At 45.1% G+C, this 17,519-nt stretch overlaps 1 protein-coding gene across 1 annotated transcript; it reads right to left on the reverse strand.

The window, feature by feature from the left end:
• Positions 1-11,520: 11,520 nt before the first annotated feature.
• LOC134340717 (probable G-protein coupled receptor 139) lies at positions 11,521-14,120 on the reverse strand. Its single transcript, XM_063038187.1, has 3 exons — positions 14,058-14,120; positions 13,584-13,733; positions 11,521-12,536 (listed from the first exon to the last, which is right to left on the reverse strand). Exons 2-3 carry the CDS (start codon positions 13,729-13,731, stop codon positions 11,521-11,523), a joined length of 1,164 nt encoding a protein of 387 aa, XP_062894257.1. The 5' UTR covers positions 13,732-13,733; positions 14,058-14,120.
• Between the last annotated feature and the right edge of the window lie 3,399 nt (positions 14,121-17,519).

Here is a 17,519-nt window from a genome sequence, read left to right on the forward strand (position 1 = left end):
TTACAATGGATGAGATTAAGAATGTTATTTTTTCTATGAATCTGGGGAAAGCTCCTGGCCCTGATGGGTTTACCGTTGAATTTTATAAATGTTTTGCTTCTTTATTGATTCCTTGGCTCTATAAGGTTTTTGAGGCTTCTTTGAAACTTGGTAAACTTCCGGAATCTTTTAATAGAGCATCAATTTCTTTAATACTAAAGAAGGATAAAGACCCTGCTCAATGTGCATCTTATAGACCAATATCTTTATTAAATGTTGATTCTAAAGTTTTTTCTAAGTTATTAGCAAATAGACTAGAAAAAGTACTTCCTTCTATTATTTCGGAAGACCAAACGGGTTTTATTAAAGGTCGTTACTCTTTTTATAATATTCGTACATTGTTAAATATCGTTTATACTCCCTCACAAAATGTTCCTGAGTGTGTTATTTCTTTAGATGCCGAGAAAGCTTTTGATAGAGTAGAATGGCCTTATTTATTTAAGGTGCTTGAAATGTTTAATTTTAGCTTGAAATTTATATCCTGGATTAAACTGTTATATCACTCCCCTGTAGCCTCGGTTCGTACTAACTCCTTAAACTCACCTTTTTTTCCTCTCTTTCGTGGTACTCGACAAGGCTGTCCTCTTAGTCCCCTATTATTTGATATTGCATTAGAACCTCTTGTAATTGCTATTCGAGAATCTTCAAATATTACTGGGATAACTCGGGGATTAAAGTCCCATAAATTATCACTCTATGCTGATGATTTACTTTTATATATTTCTAATCCTGAGAGATCCATTCCTGCTGTTTTAGAGTTATTAGCACAATTTGGTCTTTTCTCAGGTTATAAATTAAATCTTAGTAAGAGTGAACTTTTTCCGATTAATAAACATCTTCCCTTATATTATAAATTTCCATTTAAATTGATTAATAATTACTTTTCATATCTTGGGATTAAAATTACTTGTAAACATAAAGATTTATTTAAGACTAACTTTTTACCATTAATAGACCATATTACTCAACTTTCATCTAAATGGTTTCCCTTATATTTAACTTTGATTGGTCGTATTAATGCAGTTAAGATGTTTTTTTTGCCAAAATTTTTATATGTGTTTCAGGCATTACCAATTTTCGTTCCTAAATCTTTTTTTGATAAAGTTGACTCTAAAATTTCTTCATTTATTTGGCAGAATAAGAATCCGAGACTGGGTAAAATACATTTACAGAAAGCTAAGAGAGATGGAGGTTTAGCATTACCTAACTTTAGATTTTATTATTGGGCTATTAATATTCGACATATGAAATTTTGGTTACTTGACCGGGACATACTATCTATTCCTAAATGGGTAGCATTGGAATTACAATCTGTTCAGGGTTATACACTTGGTTCTATTTTAGGTTCCTCTCTTCCTTTTGATTCGAAACGTCTTAAGCAGGTCTCTAACCCGATAGTTAAATATGCTTTGCGCATTTGGTTTCAATTCAGAAAATTTTTTGATCTTAATCAATTCGGGTTAGCGATTCCTATTTTAGGTAACATATTTTTTCCTCCCTCTTTTACGGATCGCGCTTTTCAAACTTGGAAGACTAAGGGTATTTTACGGTTTTTGGATTTATTTTTAGATGGTTCCCTTATGTCTTTTGAACAATTATCTAATAAATATAACTTATCAAGAATACATTTTTTTAGATATTTACAAGTTAGAAATTTCCTAAGTACTATACTTTCTTCCTTTCCAATGCTTCCTCCTATATATATTTTAGATTCGATAATTAACCTTAATCCATGTCAGAAAGGTGCATCGGCTATGATTTATAATATTATTATGAAACTTAGGAAAGCTCCATTTGATAAGATTAGGGTAGATTGGGAACAGGAATTGGGGCTTACCATTTCTGTGGATGATTGGGGGCAGATTTTACAATTAGTTAATACTTCCTCTATTTGTGCTAAACATTCCCTAATTCAATTTAAAGTGGTTCATAGAGCACATATGTCCAAAGATAAGTTAGCGCGTTTTTACTCGCATATTAATCCTTTCTGTGATAGATGTTCGGGGCAGATAGCCTCTTTAACTCATATGTTTTGGTCTTGCCCTACTTTGGAAACTTTTTGGAGAGATATTTTCAATATTATTTCTAAGGTATTAAATATAGATATCTCTCCTCACCCTATTACTGCTATCTTTGGACTACCTAAAATTTCTAGTAATCTTTCCCCTTCAGCCCGTAGAATGATTGCATTTCTTACTTTAATGGCGAAAAGATGTATTTTACAACATTGGAAAGAGCTTAATGCTCCAACTACCTTTTTTTGGTTTTCTCAGACGATTTTATGTTTGAATCTGGAGAAAATTAGAAGTAACCTTTATGATTCTTCATTTAAATTTGAACAGATTTGGGGACCTTTTATTCGATATTTTCATTTAATGTAATATTTACCCTTCTTGTTTTTTCTTCACTGTTTTAATGGAGGTCGGGATTGAGGACGTGATTTTAAGTTTAACTCTGTTTGGTTTCAAGTTAGCCCATTGCTTTGCTTTGCTTTTAGTTAGTTGCACGGTGGGTTTTTTTTTGGGGTTTTTTTTTCTTTTTTTTTCCATTGATATATATAAAATCTAGTATACTATTATGTTATCTTGGTTTCTTATGCTTAAATTACATTGTTTGTAGTATTTTCTTTTTGGTATTGTTATCTTTTGGAATTTTATTATACTTTAACATTGTATTAATGTTTATATGGCTTACCTTTTTTGTATACTTACTCAATAAAAAGATTTAAAAAGAAAGACAGACCATCGGTGGTTGGCAGCGTTGTCTGCCTGTGATTTCAGCCTGAAGCACTGGCCGGGGTGCCGGAACATTGTTACGGATGCTTTGTCCCGACAGGTACATGAGGGACTGGACAGGGTCGAGGAGTGGGAGAGCGTTCCTGCCCCTGGGGTGACGGCCATGTGACAGTTTGTCATCACAATAAAGGCAGAGGAAAAGGAGAGGCAGGATCGAGCAGCGGATCAATTGGGGGCTTCCGATGACGCCATACCCCCAGTTTACTGCAACCTGACTGCTCAGCAGACAAACCAGCTGCCGGAATTGAGTTCTGGGGAAGTGGCAGCTGCTCAGAGAGATGACCTGGGCAGTGGCACTATTTGGTCCGCGTCGAAAAAGGAGACACGGCTCCGGCGGAGAAGACGAACGACGCTTTGGTGCCTCCATTATTGAAAGAATGGCCTCGATTGGAGTTGAACAACCAGATCTTATACCGGGTCACGTCAGCCCCAGACCGACCCCGGCGTTGCCAGCTGGTTCTGCCCGAGAAGTATCGGAGGATTAGGTTGAAGTCACTTCATGATGATTATGGACATTTGGGGGTGAAGAAGACCTATGGATTGCTCAGAGACCGGTTTTACTGGCCCCGAATGAAGTCAGAGGTTGAAGAATACTGCAAGTCGTGCATTCGCTGCATACGCCGGAAAACACTGCCTACGCGAGCAGCTCCTTTGTCCCACTTACAGAGTGCAGGGCCCCTGGACCTGGTGTGTGGATCTCCTGTCCATAGAACCCGATGCCAGCAACACGGCGAATGTCTTAGTCATCACTGACCACCACACCAGATATGCTCAGACTTTTCCTACCAAGGACCAGAGGGCGACTACGGTGCCAAAAGTGTTATGGGAGAAGTATTTCGTTCATTATGGCCTTCCCAGGCAGATACATAGTGACCAGGGACGGGACTTCGAGAGCAGACTCATCTATGAGTTACTGGGCATGCTTGGAGTTGAGAAGTCGAGGACCGCGCTCTATCACGCGCAGGGCGATCCCCAGCCTGAGGGGTTTAATAGGACCTTGCTAGACGTACTCGGGACCATGGAGGTCAGCAAGAAGAGCAGGTGGAGTCAACATATTGAGATCTGGTTCACTGTTACAACTGTACACGAAATGAAGTTACTGGGTACTCGCCATATTATCTGATGTTTGGGCCTGAGGCGAGGTTGCTCATTGACCTTTGTTTTGGGACTGACGAGGATGACTTATCACCGAAGACTTTTCTGAAGTATGTGTCTGATTATAGCAGAGAGCTGAAAAGGGCTTATGAATTAGCCGGGGTCGCGGCTGCCAAGCAGTATTGAGGAAATAAGAGGAGGTATGATCAAAAAGTGAGGTTCTCCCAACTCCTGCCGGCAGTCAGAGTCTTCATAAGCACAAGTTAGCTGACCGCTGGGCGGCCACAGCCTATGTGGTGGAGAGTCAGATGCCAAACCTACCAGTTTTCCGGGTGAGACCAGAGGAGGGGAAGGGGCCCGTCAAGATTCTCCATCGGAACCACCTGCTGCCCCTGGGACAAGAGGTGCGGGTTGACCCAGAGCCCGACTTGGAGCTTACACCTAGTAAGAGGACTCTGCGAAAACGCGGGGCGACTGCAGGGCCCACAGCGGGAGAGGCTGGGGGGCGGGGAGGGCACTCATGAGAGGGATACTGATTCGAGGGATGAGGATCTGAATGTGTGGCATATGCTGCCTATCGCGAACTCCCCATTCATTCAGGCAGAGACTCCTGGCCCTGTTCCCACTGGGTCAGGTTAAGTGGGGTGAGGGGCGGCGGGGAGAGGTTGCTATCTGTGGGCAGCCTGGGTTACAGCGGGATCCTGAAGGAGAGGAAGCGGGGCCTGGACACGTGACAGTGGGCTCCGAGCTGCAGAGGGACACGAGTGATAGACAGGTCGAGGGAGGACTCACCAGGTGGACCAGAAGTATCACCAGTCGTGTCTGAGCCTGAAGGGTCAGGTGAGGTGGTACGGATGTCTCAGAGAATTAGGAGACCACCGGATAGGTTGGCCAATGTTGCGTCAGGGGAACAGGGCGTGATCTCTACCGTTTAAGGAGCTATGTCACTGCCTTCTGCACCTGGCTTGGGCTTTGTGTTTTGCAGGAAGGGTTGGCGAATTATTTCAACGTCATGAGGACAGGAATAAATTCGGTGGGGGGAGAGTGTATCGCGCTGTAAGAATTCACTGCTAATGTGATGTCTTCTCTGTAATGTTTCACTGCTAAGGCGAATGAAATGGCTGCTCTGTGTCTGTTCACTGTTGAGGTAATGGTTTCTCCGTAGCAGCAATGTTTGGGTTACGGCTGGAGATAACAGGACTCTGGTATGCATGTTAGCCAATCAGGAGATTGTTGCTCTTTCTTGTGAATCTGGACGGAGATTTTTCCCGTTTCTTTTTTTGGTCGAGGAGAGACGAAGAGGGAAGACGCGTGTGGAGAGAGCTGGTAGATCACCGGACGGGGTGGACTGCGATCTGAGAGCCCGACGGTCAGCGATGGTGGAAGAATGGGGACTGAGTGAGCTGCGACGTGTACTTCTGACTTTTCCTTTAAGCGGGCTCTCTTTGACTTTCATTACTAACCCTATATTCAGATTAAGATTCATAAAGTACAGTCATGTAATTGCATAGGGTGCACTGTCTGATATTTTGCGTTGGGGGTTTGTGACTGGGCGGTACATTACACGGCATCCACACAAACGTGATTTCTCACTTCGGCGGGGTCGGAAGCTGTTTTCCCCTAGACGAACGCGAACTTCCCGATCCTGAGGGTTACAGATGATCCGAGCTTCCTTCAGATTTCACAAATGCTGCCGAATGTCTTCCACCTCTGCGGGGGCCAGTCGCCGCGACGTTTATCTCAAGGGGGTGATCTGGGTCACCCGGAGAGTGTGGAGAGTGTTCGTGGAACAACCCACATCGAACACACCAGTAAAAAAAAACACCTTCCAGCTTCAACATCTTCTGTATCAGCTTCCATTTCCAACCCACAGGTACCGGGGATTCCCAAAGGTGAATGGCTCAGCAGTCACTTTTACCTTTCTCGAACAGAGTTTCCCCCGGCTTGTCTCACAGGGACAGTAGACATTACCGTCACCGAGAAGAGGTACGCCAGGGGCTTCCCCCGCTTGAAGGTGACCTCCCTCTTCATTGTGCCCTGACAGTCACTGCCACCCTGTTCACCTGTACAACCGAGGCCTTCTGCAGTTCAGGTCTCACCAGCACCCCAGCAGGTCAGCCTGACTTTTCTTCGTGGTCTTCCGGAGCATCCACCAAGAGGGCCTCGGCCTCAGGCATTCTGGGAAATTTGGTGATTCCCATCAGTCTCGCTACTTACCCAGGCCGTAACACGATTGGTTTTGACCGGATAAATCACAGTCTCCCGTCTGAGCTTATTATCTGACCCAGAGCGGCCACGCAGTTCGAAACCCCCGGTGAATTGACAATGTTTCCTGAAAGCTCTCTCAGGCTCTCTCCGTGCAGGATCTCTTCTCACAATAGGAGTATTTGTTCCCACAGGAATTAAAATCCGCCCTTCTCAACAGGTCCGTACAAACCTGCGGTAATGTGTCAAGGACCTGAGCCGCTCCCACATCTGTCTCCGAGAAATCCAGCTTCAGTGACAAATAATCATCCCTCACTAAGACCCCAGATTTCTAGTGCACTGAGTGGCGTCAATCGTAAATGCGTCAAATACAGCAAAGTGACCTCGGAGCCTGTGTCAATAGACAATAGACAATAGGTGCAGTAGTAGGCCATTCGGCCCTTCGAGCCAGCACCACTATTCACTGTGATCGTGGCAGATCATCCACAATCAGTATCCAGTTCCTCCCTTATCCCCATGACCTTTGATTCCGCTATCTTTAAAAGCTCTATCAATCTCTTTCTTGAAGGCATCCAGAGACTTGGCCTCCACAGCCTTCTGGGGCAGAGCATTCCATACATCCACCACTCTCTGGGTGAAAAAGTTTTTCCTGAACTCTGTTCCAAATGGCCTACCCCTAATTCTTAAACTGTGGCCTCTGGTTCTGGACTCACCCATCAGCGGGAACATGCTTCCTGCCTCCAGCGTGTCCAATCCCTTAATAATCTTGTATGTTTCAATAAGATACTCTCTCAGCCTTCTAAATTCCAGAGTAAACAAGCCCAGTCGCTCCAATCTTTCGACATAGACAGTCCAGCCATCCCGGGAATTAACCTTGTGAACCTACGCTGCACTCCCTCAATAGCAAGAATGTCCTTCCTCAAATTTGGAGACCAACACTGCACACAGTACTCCAGGTGTGGTCTCACCAGGGCCCTGTACAGCTGCAGAAGGACCTCTTTGCTCTTATACTCAATTCCCCTTGTTATGAAAGCTAGCATGCCATTAGCTTTCTTCACTGCCTGCTGTACTTGTATGCTTGCTATCAGTCACTGATGTACAAGAACACCTGGATATCGTTGTACTTCCCCCTTTCCTAACTTGACCTTCCTTCCCGGTCTTACCACCAGAGTGGATAACCTCACATTTATCCACATTAAACTGCATCTGCCCACTCGCCCAGCCTGTCCAAGTCACCCTGCATTCTAATAACATCCTCCTCACAATTCACACTGCCACCCAGCTTTGTGTCATCGGCAAATTTGCTAATGTTACTTTTAATTTCCTCATCTAAATCATTAATATATATTGTAAACAGCTGCGGTCCCAGCACTGAACCCTGCGGTACCCCATTGGTCACCACCTGCTATTCCGAAAGGGACCCACTAATCGCTACTCTTTGTTTTCTGTCAGTCAGCCAATTTTTAATCCATGTCAGTACTCTGCCCCCAATACCATGTGCCCCAATTTTGCCCACTAATCTGCTATGTGGGACTTTATCAAAGGCTTTCTGAAAGTCCAGGAACACTACATCCACTCGCTGTCCCTTGTACATTTTCATTTACATCCTCAAATTTCCAGAAGATTATTCAAGCACGATTTCCCCTTCGTAAATCCATGTTGACTCGGACCGATCCTGTTACTGCTATCCAGATGTGTCGTAATTTCATCTTTTATAATTGACTCCAGCATCTTTCCCACCACCGACGTCAGGCTAACCGGTCTATAATTCCCTGTTTTCCCTCTTCCTCCGTTCTTGAAGAGAGGGACAACATTAGCCACCCTCCAATCCACAGGAACTGATCCTGAATCTATAGAACATTGGAAAATGATTACCAATGCATCCACGATTTCTAAAGCCACCTCCTTATGTACCCTGCGATGCAGACCATCAGGTCCCGGGGACTTACCAGCCTTCAGACCCAACAGGCTATCCAACACCATTTCCTGCCTAATATAAATTTCGTTCAGTTCATCCGTTACCCTAGGTCCTTTGGCCACTATTATATCTGGGAGATTATTTGTGTCTTCCCTAGTAAAGACGGATCCAAAGTACCTGTTCAGTTCCTAAGTTCCATCGGGCTTCCCGATGTGCCAAACACATTTTCTATAGCGCGTAGAAGTGGCTAACGGGCTCAGTGTGTTTCCTGATCTCATTACGTCAGCAGCCGGCCCCCTCAGACTTTCAACCAATCGCTGTCTTTCTACGTCATCACGGCACTGCCACTCACCCAGCCTCTGAGCGGTCCGCTCTGCCCGAGTCCGATACTCCTCTTCCCCCTCGAGTGTGGGCCTCGCTCCTGAGAACATTCCCGGCTTTTGATAGCGAGGCTCTGCTGCTTTAACTGTGTTTAAAGTTCGAATTAACAACTCGTCCGGGATACGAATGTTTACCCCAGTCAATACTCACGTATTCGTTACCGGTAACCCTGTGGATTCGCACCACTGATCAACCCCTGCAACACCATAGCCTCACACCGTAATCACTTTACCGGACAGTAGTTTAGCACAGACTTAAACACACAACCCACTGGATCAATGCTCAGGGTAATCACACAACATCCAACGAAATCGATCCCGGACGAGACCCCGACGATGAAACACTCTGGTTTCGTCGGCTGCGAAGGTCCGGGGAAGACACTGGACTAGAATAAATACCGCCAGACTCGCGAGACCGAGACGGCTTTCCCGTCCCAGACCCCGGTTTGTGTGGATGTGTGCAATTTGCTACCCTGTTACAAATTAGTGCCACGAAATGACGGAGACTACCCTGCATACGATTAAAAGAAGTATATTTATGAATCTGAACTTAACTAAAGAGTTAGTAAAGAAAAACAATTAGAAATGTGCACAAGTTGGAGCTCAAAGTTTCACCATATTCACTGATTCTAAATCGATCTCGGCCCCTGGATTGGTCGAATCCCGGTCCCACACTGGGTCGGACCCTGCGACCTGTTCTGTCCAGCGTCTCCTTTCTCCATCTCCCCCCGAACAAAGCCCCAGGCCCAACCTTAGCGTCCCCCAGCAGAAAGGAAAACCTCCCCAAAGTTCACCATCCTGATTGGATGCCACACATTCCTCATCACCCCTTATCTTCAACAATAACCCAGACAGGCTGAAAGCAGAACGGACTGCTCTTAGCGAACTGCTGAATGAAATACATACAGTATAACAGTGAAAATATGAACCAGGCCATCACATTGGTTTCATTAGACCTGCTCTTTATTCTGGCTGTGTGGCTTATGGATCAACTTCACTTTCTCCTGTGAAATACTTGGATGTGACAGAAGCACAGGCTTTAAGTTTGTATGGTGGCGCAGTAAGGTCGTCTCCTGTTTCGGATTTACTGGCTCAAATGGGACAACTCCCCTTAGAATTGCGGATATTGCAGTTATGCTAACTTACTGAGGGGGCGCGGCCGCTCCGAAATGATATCGTATTTGCTAAATAGGCGCCGCGCACAATCCTGATTTGACGGAGACGGACGTGAGAAGCCCGGAGGAACATCTGGAAAAAAACTTCTGAAATGCCTGCTTCTCTGCCGCTGCTACTGAGCGATCGAGAATCTCCGGAGGGGAAGGCCCCAAATCCTCGGCTTTGCCTTTTGCCTGTCACCGGGGCCGGGGTCGAAGCACTCGGCAGAGATGGTGCTCGGTGCTCAGTGTCGGAGGGCTGGTCGGAGGGTAGAAGTTTTCGGACGGACTCAAGAGTCGGTTGTGGTCGGGTGCTTCCAGGGTGCTGCATCGGCAAGTTTGCCGTGCTGGAAGCTCATGGCAGGGAGAGTTTCTCCCTTCTACCGTTTCCGTGAGATGATGGGACTTTCCAGAGACTTTGAGACTTCTTTTTTACCGTGCCCATGGTCTGTTCTTCATCAAATTACGGTATTGCTTTGCACTGTTGTAACTATATGTTATAGTTATGTGGTTTTTGCCAGTTTTATTGGTCTTGGTTTGTCTTGTGTTTCTGTGATATCATTCTGGAGGAACATTGTATCATTTCTTAGTGCATGCATTACTAAATGAGAATAAAAGAGGACTGCATGTCCTCATAATCTAATCTAATTTAACCTAATACTGGATTAATTTGAGGAGGCAGAGAAATGATCTTCCTGTTAAAGTTGTGTTAGAGGACTATTGGGAACATCATACGAAAAGTGTTTTTTTAGGTTTAGTTTGCTGGGATCCTATCAGGCTGGGAAGATGGGATTGTTGGATTATGCAATATGGCGCACTGTCACGTTCTCTGAAACCCCACTTTGTTCTGCCTGTGACTAGTTGATTTTAGGTCTCACATTTTAATAAAGTACAAGGACTCTGTTACGTCTGAGGATCTGCTGGTTCATCAATATATTAAAGAAAATTATTTATATATTTCAACCATTGTTGCAGAGTAATCAAAAGAGAATTTAACTGGGAATGATGGTGCAGCTGTTTATTTTTGTGCCGAATTAAAGGTAACGATAATGAAACAACGTACAGGCCATGTTCAACTGTGGATAAAGAGCGTCCACTTTGCAAGTCCGAACCTGTTTCAGGGTTCGCAGGTTTAAGAATGAGGGGTTTATGGGAAACCTAGTCTGATACTGGGTACAAGGGGAGAAAGCTTTATAGATACCGAACAGTGTTGGGTTCATGGGACAAGTGGGTACAAACAAGAAGGGAGTGAATTATATTGAAACGACCTGAATTGGCCATAATATAATGATTTATTCCTTTTGTCATGTTGGAAAACTTGATACTGGGTTGCGTAGATTTTGTCGTTATGAAGCATTTGAACACACACTATTTCATGGTGAAGCTGATCAGGTAGATAGAAAGCAAATGCAGATTTCATTACAATAGTTGGGGGTGGATATCTTTCATTTCTGTTGTGAGAATGAGTTTAATTTGATTCATTGTATTAGGTTCCGTTTGGTACAATGGATAGGATTTTTGTGGGTAATTTAGCTTTCATTAGGAAAAGAAAAAGAAGCAGCGAGGGTTTTATTTCCCAATTCTCTACAGCACATTCCAGTCCAGTTAGTGGTGGGAACGTGCATTAAATTGGAGCGTCAACCGCTATTAATCCAAAGCCCGCCCAATTTATTCACTTTAGCCAATCATTCAAGGGGAAGGAGGAAACTGATGTGTTTGACATTGGATTAGCCAACCAGCGTTAGACTAGAACTCCCACTGTCTTGTGGGAAAGTCGGTCTGTGAGGTTACTGGGCGGGAATGGGGATAGATGGACATACCCACAGACCAATGGGTTGCTGGCATTTCCGTATAGTTCGTTGACTGACATCTGGCGAGTTCAGGACGGTGCTTTGCCCCGCCCCCGAAACACACTATCCTAATAACCCAGTCCTTCATGTCGATGGGACAGTCGGCCTCGGAATAACAACTGGGAGATCAGGCAGTGAATGTGAGGAGCCGGAGTCCGGACTGGAGACCCCGCGGCCGCCTCCGGCTTGTGCACAGGACGCGTCTTTATTAATAAAATGAAGCACCGAGGTGACCGGATATTTCACCGCCTTAATTATCTGCTCCCTGAATTTTGACTGAGTCACCGCGTAAATAAACGTGTTTGTGCAGCAGCTGAAATCACTCAGCAAAACCCCGAAGTAGTGAAAGATCCATTCAGAATCATTGAAATCGAATCCTTTCCCTGAGACTTGATAATATATGACATTTACAACAATTGTCATCCACAGGAGGATGAAGCTGCCGGAGAGGGTGAAGAGTAAAACCACAGACCTCCTCCTGCTCTCCATCTCCGGGTCACTGCAGTTCTCCCCCTTGCTCTGACCCTTCAGCCCCTTACGGACCCGACTGGCCACTAAAATGTGTCTGACTGTCAGAGCGTTGAGCAGCAGGATCACAGCGAAAGGGAGGAACGGAGTTAAAACCGTATCGAGACAGTCATATCCTGTCCACCCGGGGTCAGTGAAATAATTGTCCTTGATTTTACAGAACCACGGTACATTGTCGATGACCACCTGGGGTTCCCGCGTGAAGTATCGGGGAACGTTTTTCAGACAGAACAGTACGCCGGTTGTTGTCAGAACCACAGCCGCAGTTTTCCCGGTGCAATATTTTGTTTTCAGCTTCTGGCAGCAAATGGCGACAAACCGATCAAAGGTGAAAGTCACGGTGAACCAGACAGAACAGTCTGTGGCTGTGGACATCAGTACATCGGTAACACTGCACACAGGGATGATGTCCAGGAAATTCAACGGGAAGTAATACTCATTGATTTGAGACAAAATGACCTCGGTGACAATGGTCAGTAGATCGGCCGCTGCCATGGCCACCAGGTAGCGAGTGGTGCAGGTAGAGAGGCCGCACTTTCCCCGGGACAGGATCACAATCGCCACTAAATTCACTGTGTGTGGGGGAGGGGGAAGATTGGGATGGAGAGGGGGACAGGGGAGGTGGACGGGGGATGGAGATAGAGAGGGAGGGGGAGAGAGATAACAGACACTGGGCATTACTGAATACGTTCCTTAAGGAATAGGGTTTCAGCTAAAGATCAGGAGTGCTGGAGTCTGTGACCGGCTGCTAATCTAACATCAGACACGGGTCACACTGTCTCTGACCTGCCTTCTTCAGTGTGGAGATAAGACAATGTGTGGACAATCGTCAGCGATAAAATTGATCTGCGTGAACAACAGTGATCGATGCTGATCCCGACTCCAGTCGCTGATGTGACCGGTTCCACTGATTTAACAGTGACTGACGAGGCCCCTGGAAACTCAGCATCTGATGGGGCCGAGAAGGGAGACAGAGGGGAGCAACACAAACTAAATACTGGAGGGCTCAGTAAGTCAGGCAGCATACATGGAATTGAACAAACTTTGGTGTTGTGTCGAGACTGTTCTTCAGGACGAAGCGGTGCCCCAGTTTACGACGCGTCTCAGAGGGAAAGCAGGAACAACTTAGAAACCTGAGACTGAGTGGCTCCGTTAATAGATTAATTCCGCAGCGCAGTTCAATTCGATAACTCTTGTCAGCAGATCTGTGGACACTGGTTCAGATGAACAGACCCAATTATTGACTGACAGGCAGTGGGATCCGACTGTGACAGACTCCACAGGGAGACATGAAACACAGGACCAGGGGTTCTCTCTGATCAATAACTCAGAAACAGTGAACTTCACAATGTAAACCCATCCCAGTCACAGCTTGCGGGAGAGCTGCCTGTCCCCAGACCGGGACAACTCCGGACAAGGTGTCATTGAAGGCAAGAACAACGTTCGAGTCGATCCCGTGAGTTCAATATGACAATTCAGAGTGTTGAACTGACAGGATCGATATCTCTGACGGTTAGCTGGACAATGATCATCAAGTGGGAAGCTTGTCAAATGATCATAAACAGATTTATATGGTTAACACACAGAAATACCAAACATGAATTGCTCTGCTCACTCACCAGGAACTCCAATGACGGCAATGAACACGTACAATATTTTCTCCACACTCTGGTACTTCTCTAACATTGCAGGCATTTTCTCTGTCCAGTGATCTGTCCCCACTGTGCTACAGGCGATCTCTCGGAATGAAATGTTGATGCAGCACATGCCTGGGGTTTTAATACCCTTCAGCGACTCCACAGGGACAGATTTCAACAGATTTAAAAATAACTGTTTTAAAATTATTTACAAACCATTACGTCAGGCAGGTGCAAACCCCCAAGTGACAGATTGCGATTAAATAATTAACTAGAGCAATGTTTGGACTGTTTGTGTGAATTAATTTGTCCCAAAGGTCACGGAACCTTCAGTTGTTTCTCATCAATGAAAAGTGCTTCACTGTATGAATGTACTCCAATGGAGCCATTAAGAGACACGGAATATTGAAGTAAATTACGTCATTGCAGTTTGTGAAAGTGTATTGAATCACCTACTGTTACCATTCTGCTCGAGAGTATAAACTTCTGTAATACAGTAGTTTGTGTTTGGGGGAGTCTAACCAGGCGGTAGCCAAGAAAAGATTTGCTTGTGATAGTGAATAAACATTTTCATATCCACAAAACCCTCCAACAACTTCAGTGACTTAATCGCAGTCAGAACATTTCGGTGCTCGTCCAGGACCCACCCTTAACCCTAATACATGGCCGTGAAGCTCTGCAGTCCAGTAGGGGGCTGAGTCTGTTTTAATCATATCACCACGTATGTGTTAAAGAACACGGCGGAGCGCTGGGGAGGCGGATAAGGAAGTGCAGTTATGTGTAGCGTGTTTCTGTGTCTCTGTGTGGATCAACCCATTGTTTCTGTCTGACCCGGCCTGACTCTACACGTATCCATAGACATCCAGTTCAATTTATCCCCTCGGTTCAGTCCCTTCCCACCTGTCTCCATAAACTGCACATGCTCTCGACCTCTCGTTTCAAACACTTCACAAAATGGCTGCCTGAACCATAAAAATCAAGAACAGAGGTCAACATTCAAATTGCATTCATTATTAATCTATGTACAAATGAAACAAACTTGAGATTCGTCAAAGCTCCAAATCAGCAGACACACTTGCATATTAGATCACCTCAGAGCAAAATTATTTCAAACAGTTTACAAAACGGCAGCCAACACATTAGAAAATAGCAAGAACCAAGTGCAACGTTCAAAATGCATTTATTATTAAATTATTTTTAAATTAAAAAAGTCTGATAGTCGTCACACCTCCAAATCCTCAGAACCCTTCAACTACATTCACACCCCGAATGTATGCTCCAAAACCACCGAACCCCCAAAATCCGTATGCACCCTGAAATCCGCCAACATTCCCAAATCTCTGCACATACTCAAATTCGCACTGACACAAGAATTGGTGTGCGCCCCGAAATACGTGTACATCTAAGTTCATGTATGCCCTCAATCCGCATGCACCCTAATATTAGCTGGCAAACACCCATTCCTGTCCACATTCCCAAATCCCTGTGCACTCCGCTCATATTTGCCAAAACACTCCTAAATGAGCGTATATTCTCGAATCCGTCTGCACCCCAAAATCCGTTGTGCACCCGAACCCGCTGATTCTCCCACATGCACATTAGATCATCCCAGCGCAAGCATCATATCAAATAGCTCACAGAATGTCTGCTTCCATTTAAAAAACAAGTCGAGAGGTCGAAGTTCATATCGCGTTTATCTATAACGAAACAACCTGGAGATTCGACAAACCTCCAAATCCAACATCTCCTCAAAGTCAGTATTCACCTCCCCCCCGCATCCGCCAACACACCCAACTCTCCATATATCTGAAAATCTGTCTACACCCAAAAATCTCTGCTCACCGGCGAACCCTCATTCAACTTTCAAATCAGTGTGCACCCCAGAAGCAACTGACACCCCAAAATCCATGGGCACTCACAGTTTTGCTGACAGACTCCGAAATACTCGCACATCCCCAAATCCGTGGTACACCTACACATGAGTCTATCCCAGGGCAGGAAGCAACTCAAACGCTTCACAAAACTGCTGTCTCCACTTTAAAAATAGCAAGAACAACGTTCAAAAACGAAATACACGTCCACATGCGTATTCACCCGCATATTCGTTGTCGTCCCCTTAAATCAGCGCACAATCCCAAACCTGTATCCACTGAATCAGTGTGCACCCCAATTCCATGTACAACGTAAACCCGCTGACATCCTGACATACACATCAGATTATAGCAGAGCAAGCATCATTTCAAGCAGGTCCACCTTAATAATTTAGCAAGAACAAATTTCAACTTTCAAATTGCATCTATCCTTTAAATTACCTATAAATGAACCAACTTTTTGATTCACCGCACCGCCACATCCTGAAACCGTGAAATATGCGCGCACCCGAAATCCATGAACACATCCATGTCTACCAAATCCCAAAATCCGTGTGCAACCCCAAATCCGATAACATTTCCAATCTGCGCACCTCCACAAAACCATCTTCACCTCAGTAGGTGCCCCCAGATCCACTGACACCCCCATATTCGCTGACAGACCCTATTTCTGCGCTCATCCATAAATACCTCTGCACCCCCATATTCGCCAAAACACCCCTAAATCAGCGCAATCTTCAAATCAGTCTGCACCCTCAGTTCCGTGCTCACCCAGAACCTGCCAACACCCTGAAATCCAACTACATGCACAGATTTGTTCGCACTCCATCCCCACGACACCCCCACATGCACATTAGATTATCCCAGAGCAAGACTCGCTTCAAACAATACACAGAATAGCTGCTTAAATCAAATAGCAAAATCAAAGTTCAAAGTGTATTTGTTATTAAAATATCTGTAAATGAAACAACCTTCTGAATCATCACACCCCCAAATCGACGGACTCCCCAAAACAGTGTGCATCCCCAAATCCGCCGAAACACCCAAATCTGTGTGCAAACACAAATCCATGTGCACCCTGAAACACACATGCGAACCCAAATTCACTGTGTACCTCAAATTCATCAACACTGTGAAATCCATGTGCACCCTCAAATGCACATGCGAACCCAAAATCAGTGTGTACCCCCAAATTCATCAGCTCTCTGAAATCCATGTGCACCCTCAAATGCACCGACACATCCTGAAATATGTGCACTTCCGAAAATCAGTGTGCCCCTTTTCCATGTGCACCCCCAAACCCGACGACATCCCCACATGCACATGAGGTTTTTCCAGAGCAAGTATCATTTCAAACAGTTTGAAGAATAGCTGCCTCCATCTTAAAAAGTTCAGAGTTTCACATGCATTCCTTATTAAAATATCTCTGTGTCTCAGTATTTCTATGTGTTTCTATGTGTCCGCATGCGTGTCTGTCCGTCTCTTTGTTTGTCTGTGAGTGTTTGTGTCGGAGACCAGCGAGCAGACATCTCTCAATCTTTGTCGTGATGGTGTGACTACTGAGAACAAATGGCTAGTGTGGAAGAGACCCTTCAGGACACCAGAGCGATGTGTGTACATTGGGTCAGGGAACCGTAGGCATTGAATTGTTTGCAAGGGATACAGAAATATCATGGGTTTAATTCTGAAGAGGGGAGAGCTCGGACAGTCTCTACGCAATGCATTGGGGAGGTTGAACAGGGAATGAGAGACTGAATCTATGAGGAGCGTTTGATGGCTCCAAGTCTGAACTCGGTGAGATTAGAAAAACGAGGGAGACACCAGATTGAAACCTATCGCATATTGAATGCACACAGAACAGAGTGGAGACCTAGGGAGGGACATGCGGAAGTGTTTCTGTGTGTGTGTGTGTGTGTGTGTGTGTGTGTGTGTCTGTCTGTCTACCTGTTGGTACGAGGTCATCTGTGTCTGTCGGCTGTTGGACAGAACAGGAGAAAGAAACAATAAGGGAGAGAAGAAGGGAGTGAGTGGGTACGGTATGGAGGAA

This window comes from Mobula hypostoma, chromosome X2, assembly GCF_963921235.1.
Source record: "Mobula hypostoma chromosome X2, sMobHyp1.1, whole genome shotgun sequence".
In the NCBI taxonomy this organism is placed as follows: domain Eukaryota; kingdom Metazoa; phylum Chordata; class Chondrichthyes; order Myliobatiformes; family Myliobatidae; genus Mobula; species Mobula hypostoma.